The sequence below is a fragment of the Somniosus microcephalus genome, chromosome 1 (assembly GCF_052327205.1).
Source record: "Somniosus microcephalus isolate GS21.2 chromosome 1, FLI_Smic_1.0, whole genome shotgun sequence".
NCBI classification, from domain to species: Eukaryota; Metazoa; Chordata; class Chondrichthyes; order Squaliformes; family Somniosidae; genus Somniosus; species Somniosus microcephalus.
In genome coordinates, this window is record NC_140987.1 from 50,528,553 (window position 1) to 50,555,633 (window position 27,081).

A 27,081-nucleotide genomic window follows, 5' to 3' on the forward strand; every position below is an offset into this window, starting at 1 on the left:
TCTCATTCACCCATCACCCCTGTGCTTCCTAACTTACACAGGCTCCCAGCAATGCCTCAATTTTAAAATTCTCATCCTTGTGTTCAAATCGCTCCATGGCTTCACCCCTCCCTACCTCTGTAACCTCCCCCAGCCCTACAATTCTCCGCAATTTCTATGTTCCTCCAACTCTGGCCTCTTGTCCATCCCCACTTCCTTCGCCCCACCATTGGCAGCCGCTTCTAGGCCTATGCTCTGGAAATCCCTCCCTCAACCTCTGTGTTTCTCCACCATTCTCTCCTCCTTAAAACCTACCTCTGACCAGGCTTTTGGTCACTTCTCCTAATGTCTCCTCTTTGGCTCAGTGTCAATTTTTGTCTAATTACGCTCCTGTGAAATGCCTATGTTAAAAGCGCTATATAAATGCAAGTTGTTGGTTTAATTTAATTGGCATTTTGGGGATCATATTCTGTGGTTCTGTCCATTTTTTTCTAAAAATGCAAATCATTGGCCTTGACTGTAGTTTGAAATAATTCTAAAATGTGTGCTCCTTTTAATGATCTCTGTGACAAATCAAGTTAGGGATATGTAATATCTTGCTTTTTTCTGAGACCCTGTGTCATTATCCCACTCCATATTTGAATTTTTGTTTGTTGTTTCATGCAAATGTCTGTCTGTTCTACAGAGCTTCTTCTCCCCTTTCCCCCAAACCCCTTATTTGTCTTGAAAATTAGGAGGAGAGGTGGTAAGAAGGACTTTTCCCCCTCGCCTGCTGTGCGACATGTTCCCTATTCAAACCGCCATGGTGGCAATGTAGCTCACGTCTCTAGGTCACATCTTGACTTGTGCTATTACTCCTCCAGCACCTTATCCTCATGGCGCTGTGGCCCATCAGTAGCAGCAGAATTGTATACCACTACAATCTGTAACCTCATGGCTCGGCATCTCCATCACCATCAAGCCTGGTTCAATGAAAAGTGCAGAAGAGCACGCTGGGAGCAGCAGCACGTGTACCATATGGATTGGAATAAAAGATAAGGGATCGATCATGTTAATAGGGGTATACTACAGACCACCTAATAGTGGAAAGAAGGTGGAGGAAGAAATATGTAACCAAATATGTGAAATGAGTAAAGGACATAGAATAATAATCATGGAAGATTTTAACTACCCCCAAATAAACTGGCAAGAGGTAATGAAAGGGGTACAGGGAATGGAGTTTTTACAATGTGTGCAGGACTCCTTTCTTATCCAGTATGTAAAAAGCCCAACAAGAGAACGAGCACTGCTGGATCTAGTAATGGGAAATGAACCAGATTAGAGAAGTAAGCCTGGGGGAACATCTAGGCAATAGCGATCACAACATAAGGTTTAAGATGAAGATTGAGAAGGGCATAAATATGACAAAGACCAGAGTAATAAATTTGGGGGAAAAAAACTGATTTTAAGGGGATGAGAATAGAACTTGGGGAAAATACTCTAAGTTCATAGACAACAAAGGAGAGGTTGACAAAAGAGAATATGAAAAGGTTCGGAAAGAAGTCAAAAAACAATTAGGAAGGCAAAGAGAAACAACTAAATCAATTTGTCAAGGACTATTAAAAGAAATAACAAAGTATTCTATAGACACAACAATACCAAAAGAAAAATCAGGATAGGGATATGGCCACTAAGGGATACACACAGGGATAAACTCACAGGTAATGACAGCGAAATAGCAGAAATATTAAATAATTACTTTGCCTTGATATTTACCAGGGAGACTAACATGGAGGACATTAGAAGAAGAGATCAAAAAAGATGTAAAGACATTTAAAATAGAAAGAGGGGAAATCATTGATAAACTAATCAAACTTGGAGAGGATAAAACCCCTGGTCCGGATGGATTGCATCCGCACGTATTAAAAGAAGTTAGGGAAGAGATAGTAGAGGCACTATTACATATATATAAAAATTCATTAGTAAAGGAAATCCTGTCAGAGGACTGGTGGACAGCTAACGTGATTCCTATATTTAAAAAGAGAAATAGAACTATGGACCAATTAGCTTAACATCGGTGGTAGGAAAGATAACTGAATCCTTACTCAAAAATGTAATAGAAAAGCTTCTAGAAACTGAAAATATAAGAGTAGTCAATAAGGATTTCAAAAGGGAAGGTCATGCTTGACCAACCTTATTGAATTCTTTGAAGAAATAAAAGAAAGGGTAAATACGGGTACTGCAGTAGATGTAATATATTTGGATTATCAAAAGGCCTTCAAAAATAGGGGCAGAGGTTATGGTCTGAAATTGTTGAACTTGATCTTGAGTCGAGAAGACTGTTCCAATGAAGCTCAATGCAAGCTCGAGAAACAGCACCTTATCTTTCGATTAGGCACTTTTCAGCCTTCTGGACTTAACATCAAGTTCAACAATTTCAGACCATAACCTCTGCTGCTATTTTTTTTTTTGCACATGGCAGCTGTTGATGATTCTGCCATTCCCATTTACACCTCAGCTAGAGTCGTCTTTTGTTTCTTGTCACATTACCATCTCCTTTTGCCTTGCACCATCATCCCTTTTGTCTTTTAATCTCTCCTGCCTTTCATCCTATCACAGACCTTCCCTTTTGTTCTTTCCTCCCCTCCCCCTGCACTTGCTTAAAAATCTGTTACATCTCTAACTTTTTCCAGTTCTGACGAAGGGCCATCGACCTGAAACGTTGGGCTGGATTTTCTCAGTGGGGAGCTTTTGGAGGCAGGGCTCCCTCTTGTCAGGTTTTAGTCCCGCCTCCATCGACTTGTGGCCAACCCACACTATTTTCCCTTGATTGACCTTGTTAATCCCACCCAGCGGGCTTAGCAGGCCAATTAAGGGGAAAGCCGGTTACTGGTGACGTCAGCGAGTGATGCTTCATCTGTCACGAGCTTTTGACAGGAATTGGAAGTAAAATTTCAAAATTTGCGGATGACACCAAATTGGGGGGCTTTAGTTAATAGAGGGGAATGTGACAAAATACAGGAAAACATTAATAAACTCACAGAATGAGCATTTAATAGGCAAAGGAATAAGTGTGAGGTGGTACATTTTGGTAGGAAAATAAGGAGGCTGCATACTCCTTGGAAAATAAGTGTCTAAATGGGGTAGAGGAGCAGAGGGATCTGGGGTTACTGATACACAAATCACTAAAAGTAGCGATACGGGCTAATAATGGGGTTCATTTCTAGAGGGATGGAATTGAAAAGTAGAGAAGTTATGTTAAACTTGTCTAGAACCTTGGTTAGATCACATTTGGAGCACTCTGAACAGTTCTAGTCTCTATATTATAAAAAAAATGTAGAGGCAATGGAGAAGGTGCAAATTTTTTTTTACTAGAATGATACCAGAACTGAGAGGAAAGATTGAACAGACTGGGGCTCTTTGCTCTAGAAAAGAGAAGGGTGACCTGATGGAGGTCTTTAAGATTATGAAAGGGTTTGATAGGGTAGACATAGGGAAGATGTTTCCACTTGTGGAGGAGATTGGAACTCTGAGCCATAAATATAAGATAGTTACTAATAAATCCAATAGGGAATTCAGGAGAAACTTTTTTACCCAGAGAATGGTTAGAATGTTGAACTCACTACCACAAGGAGTAGTTGAGGTGACTAGCATAGATGTATTGAAGGGGAAGCTAGATAAATACATGAGGGAGAAAAGAATAGGATATGTTGATGGGGTTAGATGAAGTAGGGTGGAAGGAGGCTCATGTGGAGCATAAGCACCGACCGGCATGGACTTGTTGGGCCGAATGCCCTGTTTCTGTGCTGGAAATACCATGTACCAACCCAGTGAAGCTACAACACAGGACTACATGCATGCTAAACAGTGCAAGCAACATGTTATAGACAGATGTAAGCAATCCCGCAACCAAAGGATCAGATCAAAACTCTGCAACCCTGCCACTTCCAGCCATGACTGGTGGTGGACAGTTAAGGAACTAACGGGAAGAGTAATCTGAATGAACATCCCCATCCTTAACGATGGCGGAGTCCAGCAGGTGAATGCAAAAGATAAAGCTGAATCATTTGCAACCATCTTCAGCCAGTAGTGTTGACTCGATGATCCTTTCGACCTGCTCCTGAACTCACCATCACAGATTCTAGTCTTCAGCCAGTTCAATTCAATTCAATTCACTATACGTGACATCAAGAAATGGCTGAGTGCACTGGACACAGCAAAGGCTATGGGCCCCAACAAGATCCCAGCTGTAGTGCTGAAGACCTGTGCTCCAGAATCAGTTGCACCCCTAGGGTAAGCTGCTCCAGTACAGCTACAATGCTGACATCTACCCGACAATGTGGAAAATCACCCAGCTATGTCCTGTCTACAAAAGGCAGCACAAATTTAACCTGGCTAGTTACTGCCCTTTCAGCCTACTCGCAATCATCAGCAAAGTGATGAAAGGAGTCATCCACAGTGCTATCAAACAACACTTACTAATAATCTGTTCACCGATGCTCAGTTTGGGTTCCATCAGGGTCAGTTTGCCTTAGAGCTTATTGCAACCTTGGTCCAAACATGGACATGAGTTGAATTCCAAAGGTGAGGTGGAAGTGACTGCCCTTGACATCAAGGCAGCATTCAATCAACTGTGGCACCATGGAGCCCTAGTAAAACTGAAGTTAATGGGGGTCAGAGGGGAACCTCTTTGGTGGGTAGATTCATAACTGGTACAAAGGAAGATGGTTGTGGCTGTTGGAGGCTAATCATCTCAGCCCCAGGACATTGCTGCAGGAGTTTCTCAGGGCCGTGTCCTAGGCCCCAACCATATTCAGCTGCTTTATCAATGACCTTTCCTCCATCATAAGGTCAGAAGTGGGGCTGTTCATTGATGATTGTACAGTGTTCAGCTCCATTCTCTAGATAATTAAGCAGTCCATGCCCGCATGTAACAAGACCTGGACATCATCCAATGTTGCTGCTGTTACGTGCCACACAATTGCAAGACAATGATCATCTCCAACAAGAGAGAACTTAGCCACCTTCCCTTGACATTCAGTGGAATTGCCATTGTTGAGTCCCCCACCACCAACATCCTGGAAGTTACCATTGACAAGAAACTCAACTGAATCAGCCACTTAAATGCTGTGGCTACTAGAGCATATCAGAGGCAGGGTATTCTGCGAGTGGCTCATCTCCTGACTTCCCAAAGCCTACCCACCACCTTCAAGGCACAAGTCAGGAGTGCGATGAAATACTCTCCACTTGCCTGGATGGGTGCAGCTGCAAAAACACTCGAGAAGCTCAACGTCATCCAGGACAAAGCAGTCCGCATGATTGGCACATCACCCACTAGCCTCAACATCCATGCCCTCCACCACCAGCGTACTGTGGCTGCCATGTGTACTATCTACAGGATGCACTGCAGCAACTGGCCAAGGCTTCTTCGATAGCACCTCCCAAACCCGTGACCTCTACCACCCAGAAGGACTAAGGCAGCAGGTGCATGGGAAGAACCTTACCTCCAAGTTCCCCTCCAAGTCACACACCATCATGATTTGGACTAATATTGCCATTCCTTCTTCATCACTAGGTCAAATTTCTGGAACTCCCTATCGAAGAGCACTTCGGGAGCACCATAACCACACGGACTGCAGTGGTTCAAGATAACATCCCACCACCATCTTCTCGAGGGCAACTAGGGATGTGCAATAAATGCCGGCCTTGTCAGTGACACATACATCCCAAGAATGAATAAAAAGAATTTGAGACAGCCCTTCTGCTTCCCTTCAAAGTTCTCAGTGTCTACCACCCTCCTAAGCCTTCCATGGCTTTGTTGCAAAAATATCTTCCCTAGTTTGTCCACTTTAGCCTTTGCATCAAATAATGACTCAACTGATGATACTCACAGTAGTGCATGCGAGGAACTCCTAGCCCCTGCTGTCCAGCTACCAAGGACTCAAACCATTTCTGCGCTCCCATTTAAGAGATGTGCTCAAAGGGGACATGTGTCAGAGATTGGTGGTAAATTCAGCACTGATTCTCCAACCCGTGCTTCGTTTGAGCATGGTTCCCTGCTGGGAGGGTGGGAGCAACTGAATTTTCCTATAATAATTAAAAACAGAAAATGGAAATACTGAGGCCTAGAAATTCAGTTGCGTTCGCCAGCCGTTAACGCCATAAGAGGGGTAGATTTCCAGCGCTAGGCACTTAGCGCCCGGGCGCAGAACGAACTGCGCCTACGCCCAACTTCAGTTGTCATTTAGCGCCGGCGCAAAGTGTTTGCGCCCGCTCAGCTGCGCGCGCAGCTTATGACGTCATTTCGTCGTGCAACGCTGTTTGTGCGCCCCAAACCGGAAATTCAGTGGCGCCCGCCCAATGTGGGCGTGGCGCTGTTAAGAACTGTGAAGTGGAACGCAACAGAGGCCCTGCGGGCCTCGGGGAGCGCTAATTAAAGGGCACTTACACTGACCTATAAAGCCCAGCCATTTTGCTGCAATGACTTTAGTGCTTTGGATTTCTGGACAGAGACCAAGGAACAGAGCTTACTGATTTGGGACAACATAGGAGAGGTATTTTTGGCTTCTGGCCAGAGCTTGGAAATTTGATTCATTGTGATTTCACTGTTTGCAAGTTTATTATGGGGGCTGTATGGGGTGGCAACCCTCAGCTGCAGCATTATGTGCGAAGGGCTCGCAGACGCTGTGTGAGAGGGCCAGCCATGCCTAGATGCAGAGGGGCCATCAGGCGTCGGCAACGTAGGCCTTACCCACTCGGAATACCGGCAGTAGGTGTCCTATCTCACCATGACTGCCGCGCAGTGTGTTAAGAGGCTGCGCTTCAGAAGGGAGGTGGTTGCAGAGATCTGCCAGCTGCTTCACCGAGATCTGCGTCCGCAGCTGATGTGCAGGACGTCTCTCTCGGTGGAAGTGAAGGTCACGGTGGCTCTGAACTTTTATGCAAGCGGCTCCTTCCAAGCCGCTGCTGGGGACATAGCGAACATTTCCCAGTTCGCCGTGCATCGCTGCATCCGGCAGGTCACCGATGCCCTTTTCGCGAGGAGACACCAATTCATCTCCTTCCCCATGACCCTAGAGAGGCAGGAGCAGTGTGCAGTCGGATTTGGCAGGATCGCGGACTTCCCCATGGTGCAGGGCGCCATTGACTGCACGCATGTGGCTATGCGGGCACCTATCGACAATGCTGAGGATTACCGCAACCGGAAGGGCTACCATTCCCTCAATGTACAGCTGGTGTGTGACCACAGGCAGCGCATCCTAGCTGTCAATGCCCACTTTCCAGGAAGCAGCCACGATGCATTTATCCTGCGCCAGACTACTGTGGCTGACATGTTCGAGGCACAGCCTCCACCAAGGGGATGGCTTATTGGGGACAAGGGCTACCCTTTGTGTACATGGCTCATGACCCCGCTCCGCGCGCCCAGGACCCCTGCGGAGGAGGCATACAACGAAAGCCATCAAGCCACAAGGAACATCATAGAGCAAACGATTGGTGTCCTCAAGCAACGGTTCCGCTGCCTGGATCGCTCCGGCGGATCTCTACAGTATTCGCCGGATAGAGTCTCCCAGTTCGTCGTCGTTTGCTGCATGCTGCACAACCTGGCTATCCGCAGGACTCGGGCACTGCCACCTGACGTAGCACCACCACCTCAGGAGGACGCGCAGGAGGACCATGAGGAGGAGGAGGAGGAGGAGGAGTACCAGGCCAGGAGGGAGCCACAAGATCCAAGGGCCGTCCGCCGGCGGCTTATTGAACGACACTTCTAGGCCCCCTGTCAGGGAATGGCTTGTGGCAATGAACGCACCTGAATGCAGCCGCTCCGCAAGCCCTCAGCCGCTTAACGCAACAACCACTGGAAACATGACACCTGGACAAGCTGAATAAATAAAAAGCTTTATTTAACAAACTCAGGGCCCTTCCCACATGAAACAGAAAAACAGACAACACCCCCCAAAAAACTGTGAAAAGAATATCTCACTCCCACAACCTGGGGAGGAATAACAAAACTTGCCCATCCAATTGGCCTTCATCCTCGGCCTTACCAAAAGAAGCCCCCCCACAACAGAACACAAACACCCCCATATGAAAAACCATTGGCCTTCATCCTCGGCCTTACCAAAAGAAGGCCCCCCCACAACACAAACACCCCCATATAAAAAACACCGTTGCCACCATACTCTACTGGGTGTGCCGAGAGGGCGAGTCCTTGTGCAGCCTTGTGCGGCCCCTGCCCGACCTGTTGCTCCGCCTCAACCTGGGCCCTGTGGGTGTTGCAAGGCTGGGGGAAGGCTCCTGAGGGGCAGAATGCGTGACGGCAGATGCCCTTGGGGGTCGGCCTAGACGAGGTCCGGCCCTGGAGGGACCGGCTGCTGACTGCTGCAGCTGTGGCTGCGCAGCATCAGTCTCTGCAGCAGCTCGTCGCACCTTGGCTGGGGGAGTTGCAGTGGCGGCTGCAGCAATGGGGGCAAGCTGGCTGATGGCACGCGCTCGCTGTTCGCCAGAGACACTGGCACTCGGCCGGGCTGGCAGTGCAGCAAGCGCAGCAATCTGGTGGAGGCCAGACCGCTGTGCTGCAGCAGGGCGGCGGGTGCCCTGACGATGCTTCCGCGACACAGCGAGTGTGGCAGAAGTGAGTGCCCGAACTGCCCTGGTCTGTGCCCGCATCAGATCAGTGAGTGTCTGCACGGCACCACTCATGAACTCGCGACTCGCGTCCTGCGCTGCCGCGAGTTGGTGGACACCCCTGTCCTGCGCTGCCGCGAGTTGGTGGACACCCCTGTCCTGTGCTGCCGCGAGTTGCTCGACAACCCTGGCCTGTGATTCCCCGAAAGCGGCCACACTATGAGCCAGGGACTCAATGGCCTGAGGCAACTGTCCCACAACCCCCATGAACTCCTTGTGGCGCCGCTCCGAATCCGCCGACATTTGATCGAGGCGCACCTCCTGGGCGAGGTCCGTCTCCGGACTGGAGGCCGGACTCTCCCTCTGGGGAGAAGGCCGCCGAGCTGGCTGACCCTTCCCGCGTGCCTGGACGCCACTGGGCCCAGCAACTGCCCTCCCCTGCAACACTTCCCCCCTCTGGGGAGAAGGCCGCCGTTCTGCCCGACCCTTCCCGCGTGCCTGGACGGCACTGGGCCCAGGAGCTACACCCCCCTGCAACACTTCCCCCTGGCTCTCCTCCAGGCAAGACGTGTCCCCTCCATTGCCATCCCCTGGCGCAGATGATGCTTCCCCCGATGTGCCGCCTTCCTGTTGGTCCTCATCGTGCTCCTCTTCCGAGGGTCTGGCACTCTCTGCTTCAGGGACCTCCTCCTCACCAGCTGAAAGCAGGAAGGCACAAGAGTAGCTTTACAGTGAAGACAGGGCATCAGCGAGGGAGGCATGAGTGGTGGCATTCAGCGCATTGGTCGGACAGTGGCAAAGGATGTAGATCTGATGCGCTGGGGGAACGAGAGAGGTCCAAACGGTCATGTCCTTACCATTGGGTCGCAGCACAGGGTCGGCATCTCCAATGGCAACAGGGCCAACCACCCGGCCACGCATGAGTCGAGCCACGCATGAGTCGAGCCACGCTCTCCTCCAGCTCACTGAGCTCCTGGAACTGGGCACGGCCTCCCCCGGTGACATTCTGGCTCTTCAAATTCCGGGCCATCTTGGCCTGCAAGAGAAAGGACGGCCTCTAAGTACATTGTGGTGGCCTGTTGTTGTGTGCACTGCCTCCCATGGTGGAATAGCTTGGCCAGTGTGGTGGCCTGTTGTTGTGTGCACTGCCTCCCATGGTGGAATAGCTTGGCCAGTGTGGTGGCCTGTTGTTGTGTGCACTGCCTCCCATGGTGGAATAGCTTGGCCAGTGTGGTGGCCTGTTGTTGTGTGCACTGCCTCCCATGGTGGAATAGCTTGGCCAGTGTGTTAAGTGCAGAAAGTGCTATTGAGGATCATGCCAGTGCCATAGCTGCGGGAGGAGGGCTGGCCATTAGGCCTTTGAGGTCCCTTTGCCCATAATGTGAGGTGCACATGCAAGGATGAGGAGGACACTAGAAAGGGTACTCACCTTGACCATCCGAGTGAGGTCGTTGTACTTCTTGCGGCATTGGTCACCAGTCCTGGGGACATCGCTGTTGACTGACACCCTGTGGGCGATTTTCCTCCAGGCTCTCCTGTACTGCCTCCTGGGAGCCTTCTTGCCACTGTCCGGGCACAAGATCTCTTTGCTGCTTAGGGGGTTGGAAAGGTACACCCTCAAAGCATGCTGGGAGAAGTGCTGCGCTCGTTCACGGGCCTTCTCCATGGCTTCAGGCGCTATTTGGGTCCACCAGCAGTGTTCAGGCCTAGCTGCAGGGCTCCACTATCCAGGGCGTGGCTGCAGACAAAGTCGACCCTTCCCCCTTTAAGAGCTGGCCGGCGTCAGGGTGTCTGCTGTCAATCAAAACATGACCGCACCTGCGCTGCGCCCGGCCTCGGCGTTATCAGTCCGCACCGCCGGCTTAGCGCCTGAAGATAGGAGTGCAACGCCAGTTTCAGCGCTCGCCCAAACTCTTGGCCAGATCTACTGAATTTCGGCGAAGTGACCTGCAGTTTCCGGCGGGCGCTAACTTTAGCGACCGCCCGACTTTACCGCCCCAAAAGTGGCTATACTGAATTTCTAGGCCTGAGTATTTCCTGTGTTTTCTGTTTTTATTTCAGATTTCCAGCATCTGCAGTATTTTGCTTTCCTATAATAATATTTGTTTTGTACTTTTGCAGGACGATTACCTCATTTGGTTACTTTGGATTATCCTTCAATGTTCCCAATATGCATGGAGACCCCTATATCAACTGCTTTATCTTTGCAGTTACTGAAATGGCATCATACGTGATAGCTTGGATATTGCTGCGTGCAGCACCTCGTCGAATCTCTCTTACTTGCATTGTGGTGTTTAGTGGAATTATGCTGCTGTTGATCCAAATTGTGCCTTCGGGTAAGAGTTTTAAACCAGTTATTTCTGGAATCCTCAATTTTGCTGAAGCGTGTTAGTGATAATACCTGACAGCCCAATTTATTCTTTGCTGTTTCTAAAACTCTACTCAAACTAACATAAATCTTACTCACCCCTTTTCGTAAGCTACAGTCGGTGATTTTTGCGTACAAACGAACGATAGGCAGCATTGTCCAATGCTTCTGCACATGTTGAAAATGGGTGTTCTTTATGGTGTGTTGTGATTGAAAACACAGAACCCACATAATAGATGTAATTAAACTATTTGGAATCCCTTGCTATATATACACTGTTGAACTGTTTTGTGTTTGGATTTCACAGATCACTATGTTCTTACCATGATAATGGCAATGATTGGTAAATTTGGTTATGCAGCAGCCTTCTCTATGGTCTATGTTTTCACAACTGAACTGTATCCGACTGTGGTGAGGAGCATGGGAGTTTGTGCATGTTCCATGGCAGCCAGGATTGGCACCACAATATCCCCATATTTTGCTTATCTGGGTAAGCTATAAGCTTTCAGCAATTATTTTTGAATTATTCAAGTACTGTACTTTTAATTGATATCAGTTTACTGTGGGGTTAGTGAAAGGGGTTTCCTTGTTGAGGGATTTAGACTGTTGGCTTATCTTGTTGATCTCATCTGACTTTTCAAAAGATTTTTCTATTAATGTGCTAGAGCTGTGCGTGTGTGTCATGTGGTGACCTGATGCTTCTTCAAAGGACACCTGGGTCATGATAAACAGTTATCTTCTTGCAACAGCATCAAGTAGAAAGAAACACATAACTTGCATACTATCACATCCCAAGGATGTCCCAAGGTGTTTAAAACAGGATGGATTACTCTTGAAGTGTAGTCATTGTTAGGTAAGCAAATGTAGCTTGTGGTGCTGGTTGAGAAAGGAATCTTCAACAGGGAAGAATCCCTGCTCTTTTTTGAATAGTGCCTGGGATTTTTTACATCCACCTGAACAGGGCCTCCATTTAACATCCCATTAGAAAGTAGGCACCTCTGACAATGCGGCACTGTATAGAACCATAGAAGGTAACCGTACATTTGGCCCATTGTATCCGTGCTATCTCTTTATAGAGCAATCCAAAATTAATCCCACTATGTTTTGCTTCAAGTATTTATTTACCTTTCTCTTAAAAAATGCAATGGTCTCAGCCTCATCCACTCAATTTAGAACCTTAAGGAGGAACATAAGTCTGGGAAAGCAGTGGGAAATTCATTCCATGCTCCAAAAACCCTCTGTGAAGACATTTCTCCAAACCACTCTCCTCGCTCTGTTCGTGATGATCTAAAATTGATGATGCCTTGTCACTGACTCAGCAACCTGTGTGTTCAAGTCCGGGAGTAAAGCTTGAACCCCCTACCCTTCTGATTCGAAGGCTGAAGTGCTACCAACACAGACCCACTGTGGGTGGTAAGAAGGAGAATGGCTGCAGATTTACTCCAAGGCCTGATTTTAAAATGAAAGGTACCATTCCAGGATTCAATTGGCCTCTCCCTATTATCACCAGAACAGCAAAGCAAAATGGCAAGTTTGCAATGGTAGTTAATTCAATGATCTTTTAATAAGGGTGAAGTACTGTAAGTATAAATATAACTATTATTTCAGATAGAGCTAGAAGGAGAACTTCGAGTAGAACGTTTTTCCGACTGCTTTCCCAGATTTAACAGCAACAACAACTTGCATTTATATAGCGTCTTTAATGTAGTAAAACGTTCCAAGGCGCTTCACAGGAGCGTTATCAAACAAAATTTGACACGGAACCACATAAGGAGATATTAGGACAGATGACCAAAAGCTTGGTCAAAGTGGTAGGTCTTAAAGAAGGAGAGAGAGGTTGCGAGGCGGTGAGGTTTATGGAGGGAATTCCAGAGTTTCGGGTCTAGGCAGCTGAAAACATGGCCGCCAGTGGTGGAGCGATTAAAATGAGGGATGTGCAAGAGGACAGAATTGGAGGAGTGCCGATATCTCGGAGGGTTGTAGGGCTGGAGGAGGTTAGAGAGATAGGGAGGGGTGAGGCCATGGAGAGATTTGGAAACAAGGATCAGCATTTTTTACGGTTCTGAATTGAAACTTTCTTTAGTTCATAGATACTTGCACAACAACAACAATTTTTATTAACAAAGGGTCAGTCTTCAGGTATTAAGGAATGGGATTCCACTGTACTTACTGAAGATTTTTGGAGAAAATGCATTGTAAGTGCAGTGCAATTTGCACGTCTATATGGTTGGGTTTTCCTTTTTCAATTTCAGAATGCATCTCAAGGGAATTAAATAAATGTTTGTTTTTTTCTCCACTTTATTTTAGTCTCATTAGTCTAACACTCCTTAATAAAATTATGATTCAGGAAGCCTATTTCTGAAACTTCCAGTTAGAAACATAGAAACATAGAGATAGGAACAGGAGTAGGCCATTCGGCCCTTCGAGCCTGCTCCGCCATTCAATGAGATCATGGCTGATCTTCGTCTGAGATCATAGCTGATCTTACCAGTTCAGTACCCCGTCCCCGCCTTTTCTCCGTAACCCTTAATCCCCTTAGCCTTCAGAAATATATCCAATTCTCTCTTGAAAATATTTATTGAATTAGCCTTCACAGCCCTCTGTGGCAGGGAATTCCACAGGCTCACCACTCTTTGAGTGAAGAAATTTTTCCTCATCTCTGTTTTAAATGATTTGCCCGCTATTTTTAGACTGTGGCCCCTGGTTCTGTGCTCCCCGGCCATTGGAAACATTCTCTCTGTAACAACATCTCTTTCTGTTTTTTAGGAACATATAATAAAGTGATGCCTTTCATACTAATGGGCAGCATGTCGATAATGTCTGGAATTTTCTGCTTCATGCTGCCTGAAACGTGTGGCCAACCTCTTCCACAGACTATTCATCAAGTACAACCAATCCTATGGTAAGTCTGTGGTACAGTAGGCATGTACGTGTGGTAAAGTGTCCTTTGTTTCTTTGTCTCGTTTTTCTCCATTTTTGTCACACTCTCTTTTTTGATATATCCTTTCTAATGCCTTTTCTTTCTCTGCCAACTCTTGGAAGACTGGATGAGACATTTCATGCTCGGACAAGATTTATTTGATCTCTGAAGCCCTTAACGTCTCAATTCAAACTCTGGAAAAAGGTTGCACAAGAACATAAAAAATATGAAGGAGGTGGAAAGGCCATTCACTGGAGGATTGCAAATGTCACACCCCTGTTGAAAAACGGGGAGAGGGATAAACCTGGTAACTACAGGCCAGCCAACCTAACGTCGGTGGCGAGGAAACTTTTAGAGACATTAATCTGGGACAAAATTAATTGGCATGTGGAAAAATACTTGAAGAGCTGCTAAAGGCAAATCGTGTTTGACTAACTTGATTGAGTTCTTTGATGAAGTAAGAGAGGGTTGATGAGGGTAGTGCGGTTGATGTTGTGTATGTGGACTTTCAAAAGGTGTTTTGATAAATTACCACATAATAGATTTGTTAGCAAAATTGAAGCCTGTGGGATTAAAGAGGCACTGGCTGCATGGTACGAAACTGGCTCAGGGACAGAAAGCAGAGGGTAGTGGAGAACGGTTGTTTTTCAGACTGGAGGGAGGTATACACTGTCATTCCCCAGGGGTTGATATTAGGACCGCTGCTCTTTTTGATATATATTAATTACCTGGACTTGGGTATACAGGGTATAATTTCAAAGTTTACAGATGACACGAAACTCGGAAATGCAATAAACAATGGGGAGGATAGTAACAGAGTTCAGGAGGACATAGACAGACTAGTGAAATGGGCAGACACATGGCAGATTAAATTTAACCCAGAGAAGTGTGAAGTAATTCATTCTGGTAGGAAGAATGAGGAGAGGCTAAATGGTACAATTTTAAAGTGGGTGCCGGTAATGCCCAACGCATTACCGGCACCCGGCTACCGACCACAGAGCACATATACCAGAAACGCTGTTTACGGAGGTCACGGTCCATCATCAAAGACCCTACCCACCCCAGCCACAGTCTGTTCCCCCTCCTGCCATCTGGGAGACGCTACAGATGCATTCGCACCCGTACGACCAGATTTAGGAACAGCTTCTTTCCCAGGGCTGTCATCCTACTGAACTCCACAAATAAACTCTAAAGCCTGCCCATCTGCCAATGCACTTTATTATGGTTATGTTTATGTTAATGTATTACAAGCCAAATGTATGTTGAATGTTTAAATGTCTTAATCTAAATGTACACTCTCGGTTTAAGAAGAGTAAAACAAGGTTACACTGCAGTAGGAGTAGATTGGCACAGCAGGCAGTGAAAACCAGTTTTCTAACCAATCAGCAGGGGTGACTCATTTGGCTGTAAACAAACAAACAGTATAAAAAGACCATTGCTAGTGCGAGCAAGCACTGAGTGCGAGGTCAGCAGAGAGTTTGGGTAAGTGTGAGTTAGTGTAAGTGGGGTGTTAGGTGCTCTTTTCAAACTTTAACTCTGTGGGTTGCAGTTAATAAGGCCTTTCTGGTGCAGAGTGACTGTTGGTAAACCATTTAACTGGTGTAACTAAAGGGATTGATTTAATTTAAATCCAATTAATTAAAGGGGATACTAGCATCTAAAATCGTGCAGAGGGTGTCCATAACTAACAATAAAAAATTTAATTAATTACATAGAATGGAGCAGGTGATGTGCTACTGTTGTGAGATGTGGGAGCCGGTGAACCCCATTGAGGCTCACGGTGATTACGTCTGTGACAAGTGTCTGCTGCTACAGGAACTCCAGCTCTGTGTTGATGAGCTGGAGTCTGAGCTTCAGACACTGCGACACATCAGGGAGGGGGAGAAGTACCTGGACGCTGTGTATCAGGAGGTGGTCACACCTATGAAGTTAAGTAATTCAGATGTAGCCCATGGTCAGGGACAGGACGGTGTGACTACGAGTGAGGCAGGTATGGGGATCCAGGAGGTAGAGCTGGAGGAGCCGCAGCCCTTGCTCTTGACCAACAGGTTCGAGGTTCTTACTCCCTGTGGGGACAGGAGCAGGGACTGCAGGGAGGATGAGCAACCTGGCCACAGCACCGTGGAACGGGGGGCCATTCAAAAGGGGGGAGTAAATAGAAATGTTGTAGTGGTAGGGGATAGTATTATTAGGGGGATAGATAGAGTTCTCTGCAGCCGAGAGCGAGAGTCCCGAAGGCTGTGTTGCCTACCCGGTGCCAGGGTTAAGGACATCTCCTCTGGGCTGGAAAGAAACTTGCAGTGGGAGGGGGTGGATCCAGTTGTCGTGGTCCATTTTGGTACAAACGACGTAGATAGGACTAGGAAGCCGGTTCTGTTAAAGGAGTATGAACAGCTAGGGGTCAAATTAAAAAACAGAACCTCAAGGGTAATAATTATTACCTGAGCCACGAGCGAATTTGGCTAGGACAAATAAAATTAGATTTAAATGCGTGGCTCAAGGACTGGTGTGGGAGAAATGGGTTTTGCTTCCTGGGACACTGGCACCAGTACTGGGGCAGGAGGGAGCTGTTCCGTTGGGACGGGCTTCACTTGGCCAGTGCTGGGACTAGAGTCCTGGCGGATCATATAACTAGGGCTGTAGAGAGGGCTTTAAACTAACTAGTGGGGGGGAGGTTCCAAGAGAGCAAATAATAAAAATGACAACAGAGAAGGTCATAGACTTAGGTAGCAGTGGGGAAATTAAAAACCAGAGCGTGTCAGGAAGGGGCAGAAGGTATGGAGTAAAAGGTAAAGTAATAAAAAGGGCAAAAGCAGGAACTAAGTGTCACAAAACATATTTGAAAGTTCTCTATCTGAATGCACGTAGCATTCGTAACAAAATAGACGAGTTAATGGCACAAATAACTACATATGGGTATGATCTTGTGGCCATTACAGAAACATGGCTGCAGGGTGACAATGCCTGGGAATTAAACATACCAGGTTATTTAACGATCAGGCAGGAAGGAAGGGGAGGTGGGGTGGCTATGTTAATAAAGGAAGGAATCACTGTAATACAGAGAAATGATATTGGGTCAAAAGATCAGGATAATGAAACAGTTTGGGTGGAGGCAAGGAATAATAAGGGGAAAAAAACACTAGTGGGCGTAGTCTATAGGCCTCCGAACAGTTGCAACTCTGTTGGACGGAGTATCAATCGGGAAATAGTTGAGGCTTGTAATAAGGGAACATCTATAATTATGGGGGATTTTAACTATCATATTAATTGGACAAATCAAATTGGGCAGGGCTGCCTTGAGGATGAGTTCATTGAGTGTATTAGGGATGGGTTTCTTGAGCAGTATGTAACTGAACCGACCAGGGGGCAAGCAACCTTAGATCTGGTCCTGTGTAACGAGACAGGATTAATTAAAAATGTCCTAGTAAAGGATCCTCTTGGAATGAGTGACCATAACATGGTTGAATTCCATATTCAATTAGAGGGTGAGAAGGTTGGATCTCAAACAAGCGTGCTAAGCTTGAATAAAGGAGACTATGAAGGTATGAGAGCGGAATTGAGTAGAGTGGATTGGGAAAATAGATTAAAGGGTAAGACGATACATGATCAGTGGTGTACATTTAAGGAGTTATTTTACAACTTCCAAAAATAAATATATTCCACTGAGAAGAAAAGGGTGTAAAAGAAAAGACAGCCATCCGTGGCTAAGTAAAGAAATTAAGGATAGTATTCGACTAAAAACAAGGGTATATAAGGTAGCCAAATCTAGTGGGAGGATAGAGGATTGGGAAAACTTTAAAAGACAGCAAAAAATAACAAAAAGATTGATTAAGAAAGGGAAGATAGATTATGAAAGTAAATTAGCAAAAAATATAAAAACAGATAGTAAGAGTTTTTATAGTTATATAAAAAGAAAAAGGGTGGCTAAAGTAAATGTTGGTCCCTTAGAGGATGAGGCCGGGAAATTAATGGTGGGAAATATGGAGATGGCAAAAACACTGAATGAATATTTTGTATCAGTCTTTACAGCAGAGGACACTAAGAATATCCCAACACTGGACAAACAGGGGGCTATAGCGGGGAAGGAGCTAAACACGATCAAAATCACTAAGGAAGTGGTACTCGGTAAAATAATGGGACTCAAGGCGGATAAATCACCTGGACCGGATGGCTTACATCCTAGGGTCTTGAGGGAAGTGGCGGTAGGGATTGTGGATGCATTGGTAATAATTTTCCAAAACTCCCTGGACTCGGCAAAGGTCCCGGCAGACTGGAAAACTGCTAATGTAACACCCTTATTTAAAAAGGGCAGTAGACAGAAGGCTGGAAACTATAGACCGGTTAGCCTAACATCTGTGGTAGGTAAAATTTTGGAGTCCATTATTAAGGAGACAGTAACAGGACATTTGGATAATCATAATTTAATAGGACAAAGTCAGCATGGTTTTATGAAGGGGAAGTCATGTTTGACAAATTTGCTGGAGTTCTTTGAGGAAGTAACATATAGGGTGGATAAAGGGGAACCAGTGGACGTAGTGTATTTAGACTTCCAAAAGGCATTTGACAAGGTGCCACACAAAAGATTATTGCTTAAGATAAAAAATCACGGGATTGGGGGTAATATTCTGGCATGGATAGAGGATTGGCTATCTAACAGAAGGCAGAGAGTTGGGATAAATGGTTCATTCTCAGACTGGCAATCAGTAACTAGTGGTGTTCCGCAGGGGTCAGTGCTGGGTCCCCAACTCTTTACAATCTATATTAACGATTTGGAGAAGGGGACCGAGTGTAACATATCAAAGTTTGCAGATGATACTAAGATGGGAGGGAAAGTAGTGAGTGAGGAGGACATAAAAAACCTGCAAGGGGACATAGACAGGCTAAGTAAGTGGGCAGAGATTTGGCAGATGGAATACAATACTGGAAAGTGTGAGGTTATGCACTTTGGCAGGAAAAATCGTAGAGCAAGTTATTATCTTAATGGCAAGAAACTGGAAAGTACTGAAGTACAAAGGGATCTGGGGGTCCTGGTGCACGAAACTCAAAAGGTTAGTATGCAGGTGCAGCAAGTGATTAAGAAGGCCAATGGAATGTTGGCTTTCATTGCTAGGGGGATAGAATATAAAAATAGGGAGCTATTGCTTCAGTTGTACAAGGTATTGGTGAGACCGCACCTGGAATACTGCATACAGTTTTGGTGTCCATACTTAAGAAAAGACATACTTGCTCTCGAGTCAGTACAAAGAAGGTTCACTCGGTTAATCCCGGGGATGAGGGGATGGACATATGAGGAGAGGTTGAGTAGATTGGGACTCTACTCATTGGAGTTCAGAAGAATGAGAGGCGATCTTATTGAAACATATAAGATTGTGAAGGGGTTGGATCGGGTGGATGCAGGGAGGATGTTCCCGATGATGGGTGAAACTAGAACTAGGGGGCATAGTCTTAGAATAAGGGGCTGCTCTTTCAAAACTGAGATGAGGAGGAACTACTTCACTCAGAGGGTGGTAGGTCCATGGAATATGCTGCCCCAAAAAGCTGTAGAAGCTACATCATTACATAAATTTAAAACAGAAATAGACAGTTTCCTAGAAGTAAAGGGAATTAAGGGTTACGGGGAGCGGGCAGGAATTTGGACATGAGTCTAGGTTTGGATCGGTCATGGCCCTGTGGGTAGCGGAGCGGGCCCAGGGGCCGTGTAGCCTGATCCTGCTCCTAGTTCGTGTGTCTAATTCTGTTAGATTCAGGAGATGGTTCTGTGATAGTGGATTGGTGGTTAGGATCAGATCAGCCATGATCTTATTGAATGGCGGAGCAGGCTCGAGGGGCCGATTGGCCTACTCCTGCTCCTATTTCTTATGTTCTTATGAGCCGCAATCCTACATTTCGTTGTACTGCACTTGTGCACTAACAATGAGAATAAAAGTTGATTTGATTTGAGAGGGACCTGGGGCGGGCGGGGAGGGGGATACAAGCATATGGGATCCTTGGCTTTATAAATAGAGGCATTGAGCACAAAAACAAGGAAGTTATACTAAACCTATATAAAACACTAGTTAGGCCTCAGCTGGAGTATTGTGGCCAATTCTGGGCACCACACTTTAGGAAGGGTGTCAAGGCCTTGGCGAGGGTGCAGGTTATGGGAAGATTTGCTAGAGGTGTTCAAAATCATGAAGGGTTTGGGTAGAGTAAATAAGGAGAAACTGTTCTCCATGGCAGAAGGGTCGGTAATCAGAGGACACAGATTTAAGCTAATTGGCAAAAGACCCACAGGTGACATGAGGAAAAAATGTTTTACACATTGTGTTGTTGTGATCTGGATGCACTGCCTGAAAGGGTAGTGGAAGCAGATTCAATAGTAACTTTCAAAAAGGAATTGGATAAATACTTGAAGTGGAAAAATTTTCAGGGCTATGGGTAAAGAGCAGGGGAGTGGGACTAATTGGATAGCTCGTTCCAAAAGCCAGCACAGGCATGATCAGCCGAATCGCCTCCTTTTAATGCTGTATCATTCCATGATTCAGCTCATTTAAGTCCATTCCTCTAGTATTACAACTCATCTTGAACACCCTAATGTTTTTGACTCCACTACCTTTCTTGGTAAACTGTTGGAAGCATGTATTACCCTCTGAGTAAAGAATTGTTTTCTTGGATGTATTTTAAAACTACTTACCATTAATTTAAACTTGTGCCTTGTCTTATTGGCCCATTTTGCCTTTAAGTAATATTCTCGGTTCACCTTATCCATGCTATTCAGTACCACCTTCTCTCTAGATTGTAGGTTTAAGCTCCTTCCAATGCATGTTGCTCTCCCATGCATGTGTGGTGCTTTTCAGTGGTCAGAATTATTTGCAGTACTACAACTAAGGTGTGACCAGTTATTTATAAAGCCTCGGCATTCTCTCCTGTAGCTAGCACTCCACTGTTCTGACTGTATCCCAATGTTTTATTACTTATATACATAAGAAGGAAGTATCCTGATCATCTGTCATTTCACCAACATCTCTATCCCAAAAGAAAGATCAAGGTGTTAGCCAAGGAATTCTATCTTGGATACTTTCTGAAGATCTCTTTCGAGTGCTGTGGCTTCTGCCATAGAGAGTCTCTGTCACAGCATACAGTTGTTGTGTTGATTGTTACAGATTCTGTTTCCACTACAGTTAGTTCCTAAGGGGCTCAAGAGTTGAAAGAATGGTTTGCTAACTTTGGCCTCTTGCGCATTCCCGATTTTGATCGCTCCACTATTGGCAGCCGTGCCTTCAGCTGTCCAGGCCCTAAGCTCTGTAATTCCCTCCCTAAGCCTCTCCGCCTCTCTACCTCGGCAGGAGACAGGCAGTAGGTGGCAGGAGACAGGATAATGGGTAGGTACTCAAATGGGCAGGAGGTGACAAGTGGTGTCCCACAGGGATCTATGTTGGGGCCTCAAATATTCACAGTATGTATTAACGACTTAGATGATGGCATAGAAAGTCATATATACAAATTTGCCGATGACATAAAGATAGGTGGAATTGTAGGCAGTGTAGACGGAAGCATAAAATTACAAAGGGATATCGACAGATTAAGTGAGTGGGCAAAACTGCGGCAAATGGATTTCAGTGTAGGCAAATGTGAGGTCATCCACTTTGGACCTAAAAAGGATAGAACAGGACACTTTCTAAATGCTGAAAGGCTAAAAACAGTGGTGGTCCAAAGAGACTTGGGGGTTCAGGTACAGAAAATAATCAGAAAGGCTAATGGAATGTTGGCCTTTATTTATAGAGGACTAGACTACAAGGGGGTAGAAGTTATGCTGCAGCTGTACAAAACCCTGGTTAGACCACACCTGGAGTACTGTGAGCAGTTCTGGGCACCACACCTTAGGAAGGATATATTGGCCTTGGAGGGAGTGCAGCATAGGTTTACCAAAATGATACCCAGACTACAATGGTTAAGTTACGAGGAGAGATTACACAAATGAGGGTTGTATTCCCTAGAATTTAGAAGGTTAAGGTGTGATCTGATCGAAGTTTTCAAGATATTAAGGGGAACAGATAGGGTAGATAGAGAGAAACTATTTCCACTGGTTGGGGATTCTAGGACTGGGGGCATAGTCTAAAAATTAGAGCCAGACCTTTCAGGAGTGAAATTAGGAAACACTTCTACACACAAAGGGTGGTTGAAGTTCGGAACTCTCTTCCGCAAACGGCAATTGATGCTAGATCAATTGTTGATATTAAATTGGAGATTGATAAGTTTCTGTTAACCAAAGGTATTAAGGGATAGAAACATAGAAGATAGGAGCAGGAGTAGGCCATTCGGCCCCTCGAGCCTGCTCCGCCATTCAATGCGATCATGGCTGATCATCCAAATTCAGTACCCGGTCCCTGCTTTCTCCCCATACCCCTTGATCCCTTTAGCCTTAAGAAATATATCCAACTCCTTCTTGAATATATTTAATGAATTGGCCTCTACTGCCTTCTGTGGTAGAGAATTCCACAGGTTCACCACTCTCTGGGTGAAGCAATTCCTCCTCATTTCTGTCCTAAATGACTTACCCCTTACCCTTAGACTGTGACCCCTGGTTCTGGACTCCCCGACCATCGGGAACATCTTTCCTGCATCTAGTCTGTCCAGTCCTGTCAGAATTTTATAAGTTTCAATGAGATCCCTTCTCATTCTTCTAAACTCCAGCGAGTATAAGCCCAATCGACCCAATCTCTCCTCATACGTCATTCCTGCCATCCCAGGTACCAGCCTGGTGAATCTTCGCTGAACTCCTTCCATGGCAAGAACATCCTTCCTCAGATAAGGCGACCAAAACTGCACACAATACTCAAGATGTGGTTTCACCAAGGCCCTGTACAACTGCAGCAAGACATCCTTGTTCCTGTACTCAAACCCTCTCGCTACGAAGGCCAACATACCATTTGCCTTCTTAACCGCCTGCTGCACCTGCATGCTTACCTTCAGCGACTGGTGCACAAGGACACCCAAGTCTCGTTGCACTTCCCCTTCTCCCAATCTATTGCCATTCAGATAATAATCTGCCTTCCTGTTTTTGCCACCAAAGTGGATAACCTCACATTTATCCACGTTATATTGCTTCTGCCCAATCACCCAACCTGTCCAAATCATCCTGGAGTTTCTCGGCATCCTCCTCACAGCACACACGCCCACCCAGCTTTGTGTTGTCTACAAATTTGGAGATATTACATCTAGTTCCCTTGTCTAGATCATTAATATATATTGTGAAATAGCTGGGGTCCAAGGACCGATCCCTGCGGTACCCCACTAGTCACTGCCTGCCACTCGGAAAAAGACCCATTTATTCCAACTCTTTGCTTTCTGTCTGCCAACCAGTTCTCTATCCAAGTCAATACCTTGCCCCCAATCCCATGTGCCTTAACTTTACATGCTAATCTCTTATGCGGGACCTTATCGAAAGCCTTCTGAAAGTCCAAATACACCACATCCACTGGTTCTCCCTTATCTATTTTACCAGTTACATCCTCAAAAAATTCCAGTAGATTAGTCGAGCACGATTTACCTTTTGTAAATCCATGTTGACTTTGTCCGATCCTGTCGCTGTTTTCCAAGTGCTCTGCTATTACTTCTTTTATAATGGACTCTAGCATTTTCCCCACTACCAATGTCAGGCTTACCGGTCTGTAATTCCCCGCTTTCTCTCTACCACCTTTTTTGAATAGTGGGGTAACAGTAGCTACCCTCCAATCCATGGGTACTGTTCCAGATTCCATCGAATGTTGGAAGATGATCAGCAATGCATCTACTATTTCTAGGGCCACTTCCTTAAGTACCCTAGGATGTAGATTATCAGGCCCTGGGGATTTATCGGCCTTCAATCCCATCAATTTCCCTAATATATTTCCCTACAAATACTGATTTCTTTCAGTTCCTCCCTTTCATCAGACCCTATGTTCCCCGACATCTCTGGGAGGTTATTTGGGTCCTACTTTGTGAGGACAGAACCAAAATATATATTTAGTTGGTCTGCCATTTCTTTGTTCCCCATTATAAATTCCCCTGATTCTGATTGCAAGGGACCTACGCTTGACTTCACCAATCTTTTTCTCTTCACATATCTATAAAAGCTTTTACAGTCAGTTTTTATGTTCCCTGAAAGCTTACTCTCATGTTCTATTTTCCCCTTCTTAATTAATCCCTTTGTCCTCCTTTGTTGAATCCTAAACTGCTCCCAATCCTCAGATTTACTGCTTCTTCTGGCCAATTTATATGTCCTCTCCTTGGATCTTATGCTATCCCTAATTTCCCTCATTAGCCACGGTTGAGTCACCTTTTTTGGTTTATTTTTATGCCAAACTGGGATGAACAAATTCTGTAGTTCATCCATGCGGTCTTTGAATGTTTGCCATTGCCTATCCACCGTCAACCCTTTGAGTGACATTCCCCAATCAATCCTACCGAACTCGCGCCTCAGACCATCGTAGTTTCCTTAATTTAAATTCAGGACCCTAGTCTCTGAGTCAACTACTTCATTCTCCATCTTAATGAAGAATTCAATCATATTATGATCGCTCCGACCCAAGGGACCTCGTACAACAAGATTGCTAATTAATCCTTTCTCGTTACATAATACCCAGTCTAAGATGGCCTGATCTCTGGTTGGTTCCTCGGCATATTGGTCCAGGAAACCATCCTGTAAACACTCCAGGAATTCCTCCTCCACAGCATTGTTACTAATTTGGTTAGCCCAATCTATATGTAGATTAAAGTCACCCATGATGACAGCTGTGCCCTTATTGCACGCTTCTCTAATTTCCCTTTTAATGCCATCCCCAACCTCCGCATTACTGGGCCAAAGGCAGGTATATGGAGTTAGATCGCAGATCAGCCTTGATCTCATTGAATGGCAGAGCAGGCTTGAGAGGCAGACTGGCCTACTCCTGTTCCTATGTATCTCTCTTTCCTCCTTTAATACATTCCTTAAAACCTACATCTTTGACCAAGCTTTTGGTCACCTGTCCTAATATCTCCTTATGTGGCTCAGTATTGAATTCTGTTTGATAACGCTCCTGTGAAGCGCCTTGGGGCGTTTTACTACGTTAAATGTGCTATATAAATGCAAGTTGTAGTTGTCGAGAGGAAAACGTTCATGCGTTGCTTACGATAATTTTTTCTTATTTCAGTTGTGCAATCAAGAGGAGTGACATCGTCAATGTAGCAGAAAACGATAAAAATGTTGAAACTGAACAACACTTGAACAGCCAAACAGATGCTGTCTGACATTGTGTAAAATGCTACACATTCAGAATTATTTCTTTGGGGAAATGGGAGTGAAGTGGAAAAATTTAAAACATACAGCTCAATTGTTTTGGCACTGTTTGAATTCACACCCAAAGTTGTACTAATAAATCTTTTATGGCATTCCTCACAGGTGGTCATGAGACTAAGTCTAGAGTTTGCTCCATTCTGCTTTTATTGGCAACATAGAAACATAGAAGATAGGAGCAGGAGTAGGCCATTCGGCCCCTCGAGCCTGCTCCGCCATTCAATGCGATCATGGTTGATCATCCAAATTCATTACCCGGTCCCTGCTTTCTCCCCATATCCCTTGATCCCTTTAGCCTTAAGAAATATATCTAACTCCTTATTGAATATATTTAATGAATTGGCCTTAACTGTCTTCTGTGGCAGAGAATTCCACAGGTTCACCACTCTCTGGGTGAAGAAATTCCTCCTCATCTCAGTCCTAAATGACTTACCCCTTATCCTTAGACTGTGACCCCTGGTTCTGGACTCCCCCGCCATCGGGAACAGCCTTCCTGCATCTAGTAAGAACATAAGAACATAAGAAATAGGAGCAGGAGTAGGCCAATCGGCCCCTCGAGCCTGCTCCGCCATTCAATAAGATCATGGCTGATCTGATCCTAACCGCCAATCTACTATCACAGAACCATCTCCTGAATCTAACAGAATTAGACACATGAAATAGGAGCAGGATCAGGCTACATGGCCCCTGGGCCCGCTCCGCTACCCACAGGGCCATGACCGAACCGAACCTAGGCTCATGTCCAAATTCCTGCCCGTTCCCCGTAACCCTTTATTCCCTTTACTTCTAGGAAACTGTCTATTTCTGTTTTAAATTTATGTAATGATGTAGCTTCTACAGCTTTTTGGGGCAGCATATTCCACTGACCTACCACCCTCTGAGTGAAGTAGTTTCTCCTCATCTCAGTTTTGAAAGAGCAGCCCCTTATTCTAAGACTATGCCCCCTAGTTCTAGTTTCACCCATCATCGGGAACATCCTCCCCGCATCCACCCGATCCAACTCCTTCACAATCTTATATGTTTCAATAAGATCGCCTCTCATTCTTCTGAACTCCAATGAGTAGAGTCCCAATCTACTCAACCTCTCCTCATATGTCCATCCCCTCATCCCCGGGATTAACCGAGTGAACCTTCTTTGTACTGACTCGAGAGCAAGTATGTCTTTTCTTAAGTATGGACACCAAAACTGTATGCAGTATTCCAGGTGCGGTCTCACCAATACCTTGTACAACTGAAGCAATACCTCCCTATTTTTATATTCTATCCCCCTAGCAATGAAAGCCAACATTCCATTGGCCTTCTTAATCACTTGCTGCACCTGCATACTAACCTTTTGAGTTTCGTGCACCAGGACCCCCAGATCCCTTTGTACTTCAGTACTTTCCAGTTTCTTGCCATTAAGATAATAACTTGCTCTACGATTTTTCCTGTCAAAGTGCATAACCTCACACTTTCTAGTATTGTATTCCATCTGCCAAATCTCTGCCCACTTACTTAGCCTGTCTATGTCCCCTTGCAGGTTTTTTATGTCCTCCTCACTCACTACTTTCCCTCCCATCTTAGTATCATCTGCAAACTTTGATATGTTACACTCGGTCCCCTCCTCCAAATCGTTAATATAGATTGTAAAGAGTTGGGGACCCAGCACTGACCCCTGCGGAACACCACTAGTTACTGATTGCCAGTCTGAGAATGAACCATTTATCCCAACTCTCTACCTCCTGTTAGATAGCCAATCCTCTATCCATGCCAGAATATTACCCCCAATCCCGTGATTTTTTATCTTAAGCAATAATCTTTTGTGTGGCACCTTGTCAAATGTATTTTGGAAGTCTAAATACATTACGTCCACTGGTTCCCCTTTATCCACCCTATACGTTACTTCCTCAAAGAACTCCAGCAAATTTGTCAAACATG

At 45.6% G+C, this 27,081-nt stretch overlaps 1 protein-coding gene across 3 annotated transcripts in view; it reads left to right on the forward strand.

Annotated features, from left to right (window-relative positions):
- Nucleotides 1–25,264, forward strand: part of LOC147124059 (solute carrier family 22 member 4-like) — an 82,700-nt gene extending 57,436 nt beyond the window's left edge. For 2 of the 3 annotated variants that reach the window (XM_085980204.1, XM_085980230.1), the window contains 4 exons: nt 10,705–10,919; nt 11,259–11,441; nt 13,718–13,853; nt 25,022–25,264. In XM_085980204.1, the coding sequence (XP_085836330.1) occupies nt 10,705–10,919; nt 11,259–11,441; nt 13,718–13,853; nt 25,022–25,118 (631 nt within the window). In that variant the 3' untranslated portion in view covers nt 25,119–25,264. Of the gene's footprint in view, nt 1–10,704; nt 10,920–11,258; nt 11,442–13,717; nt 13,854–13,993; nt 14,179–25,021 lie in introns of all 3 variants that reach the window. The other variant, XR_015075975.1, reaches the window with a different exon arrangement.
- The last annotated feature ends 1,817 nt before the right edge of the window (nt 25,265–27,081 follow it).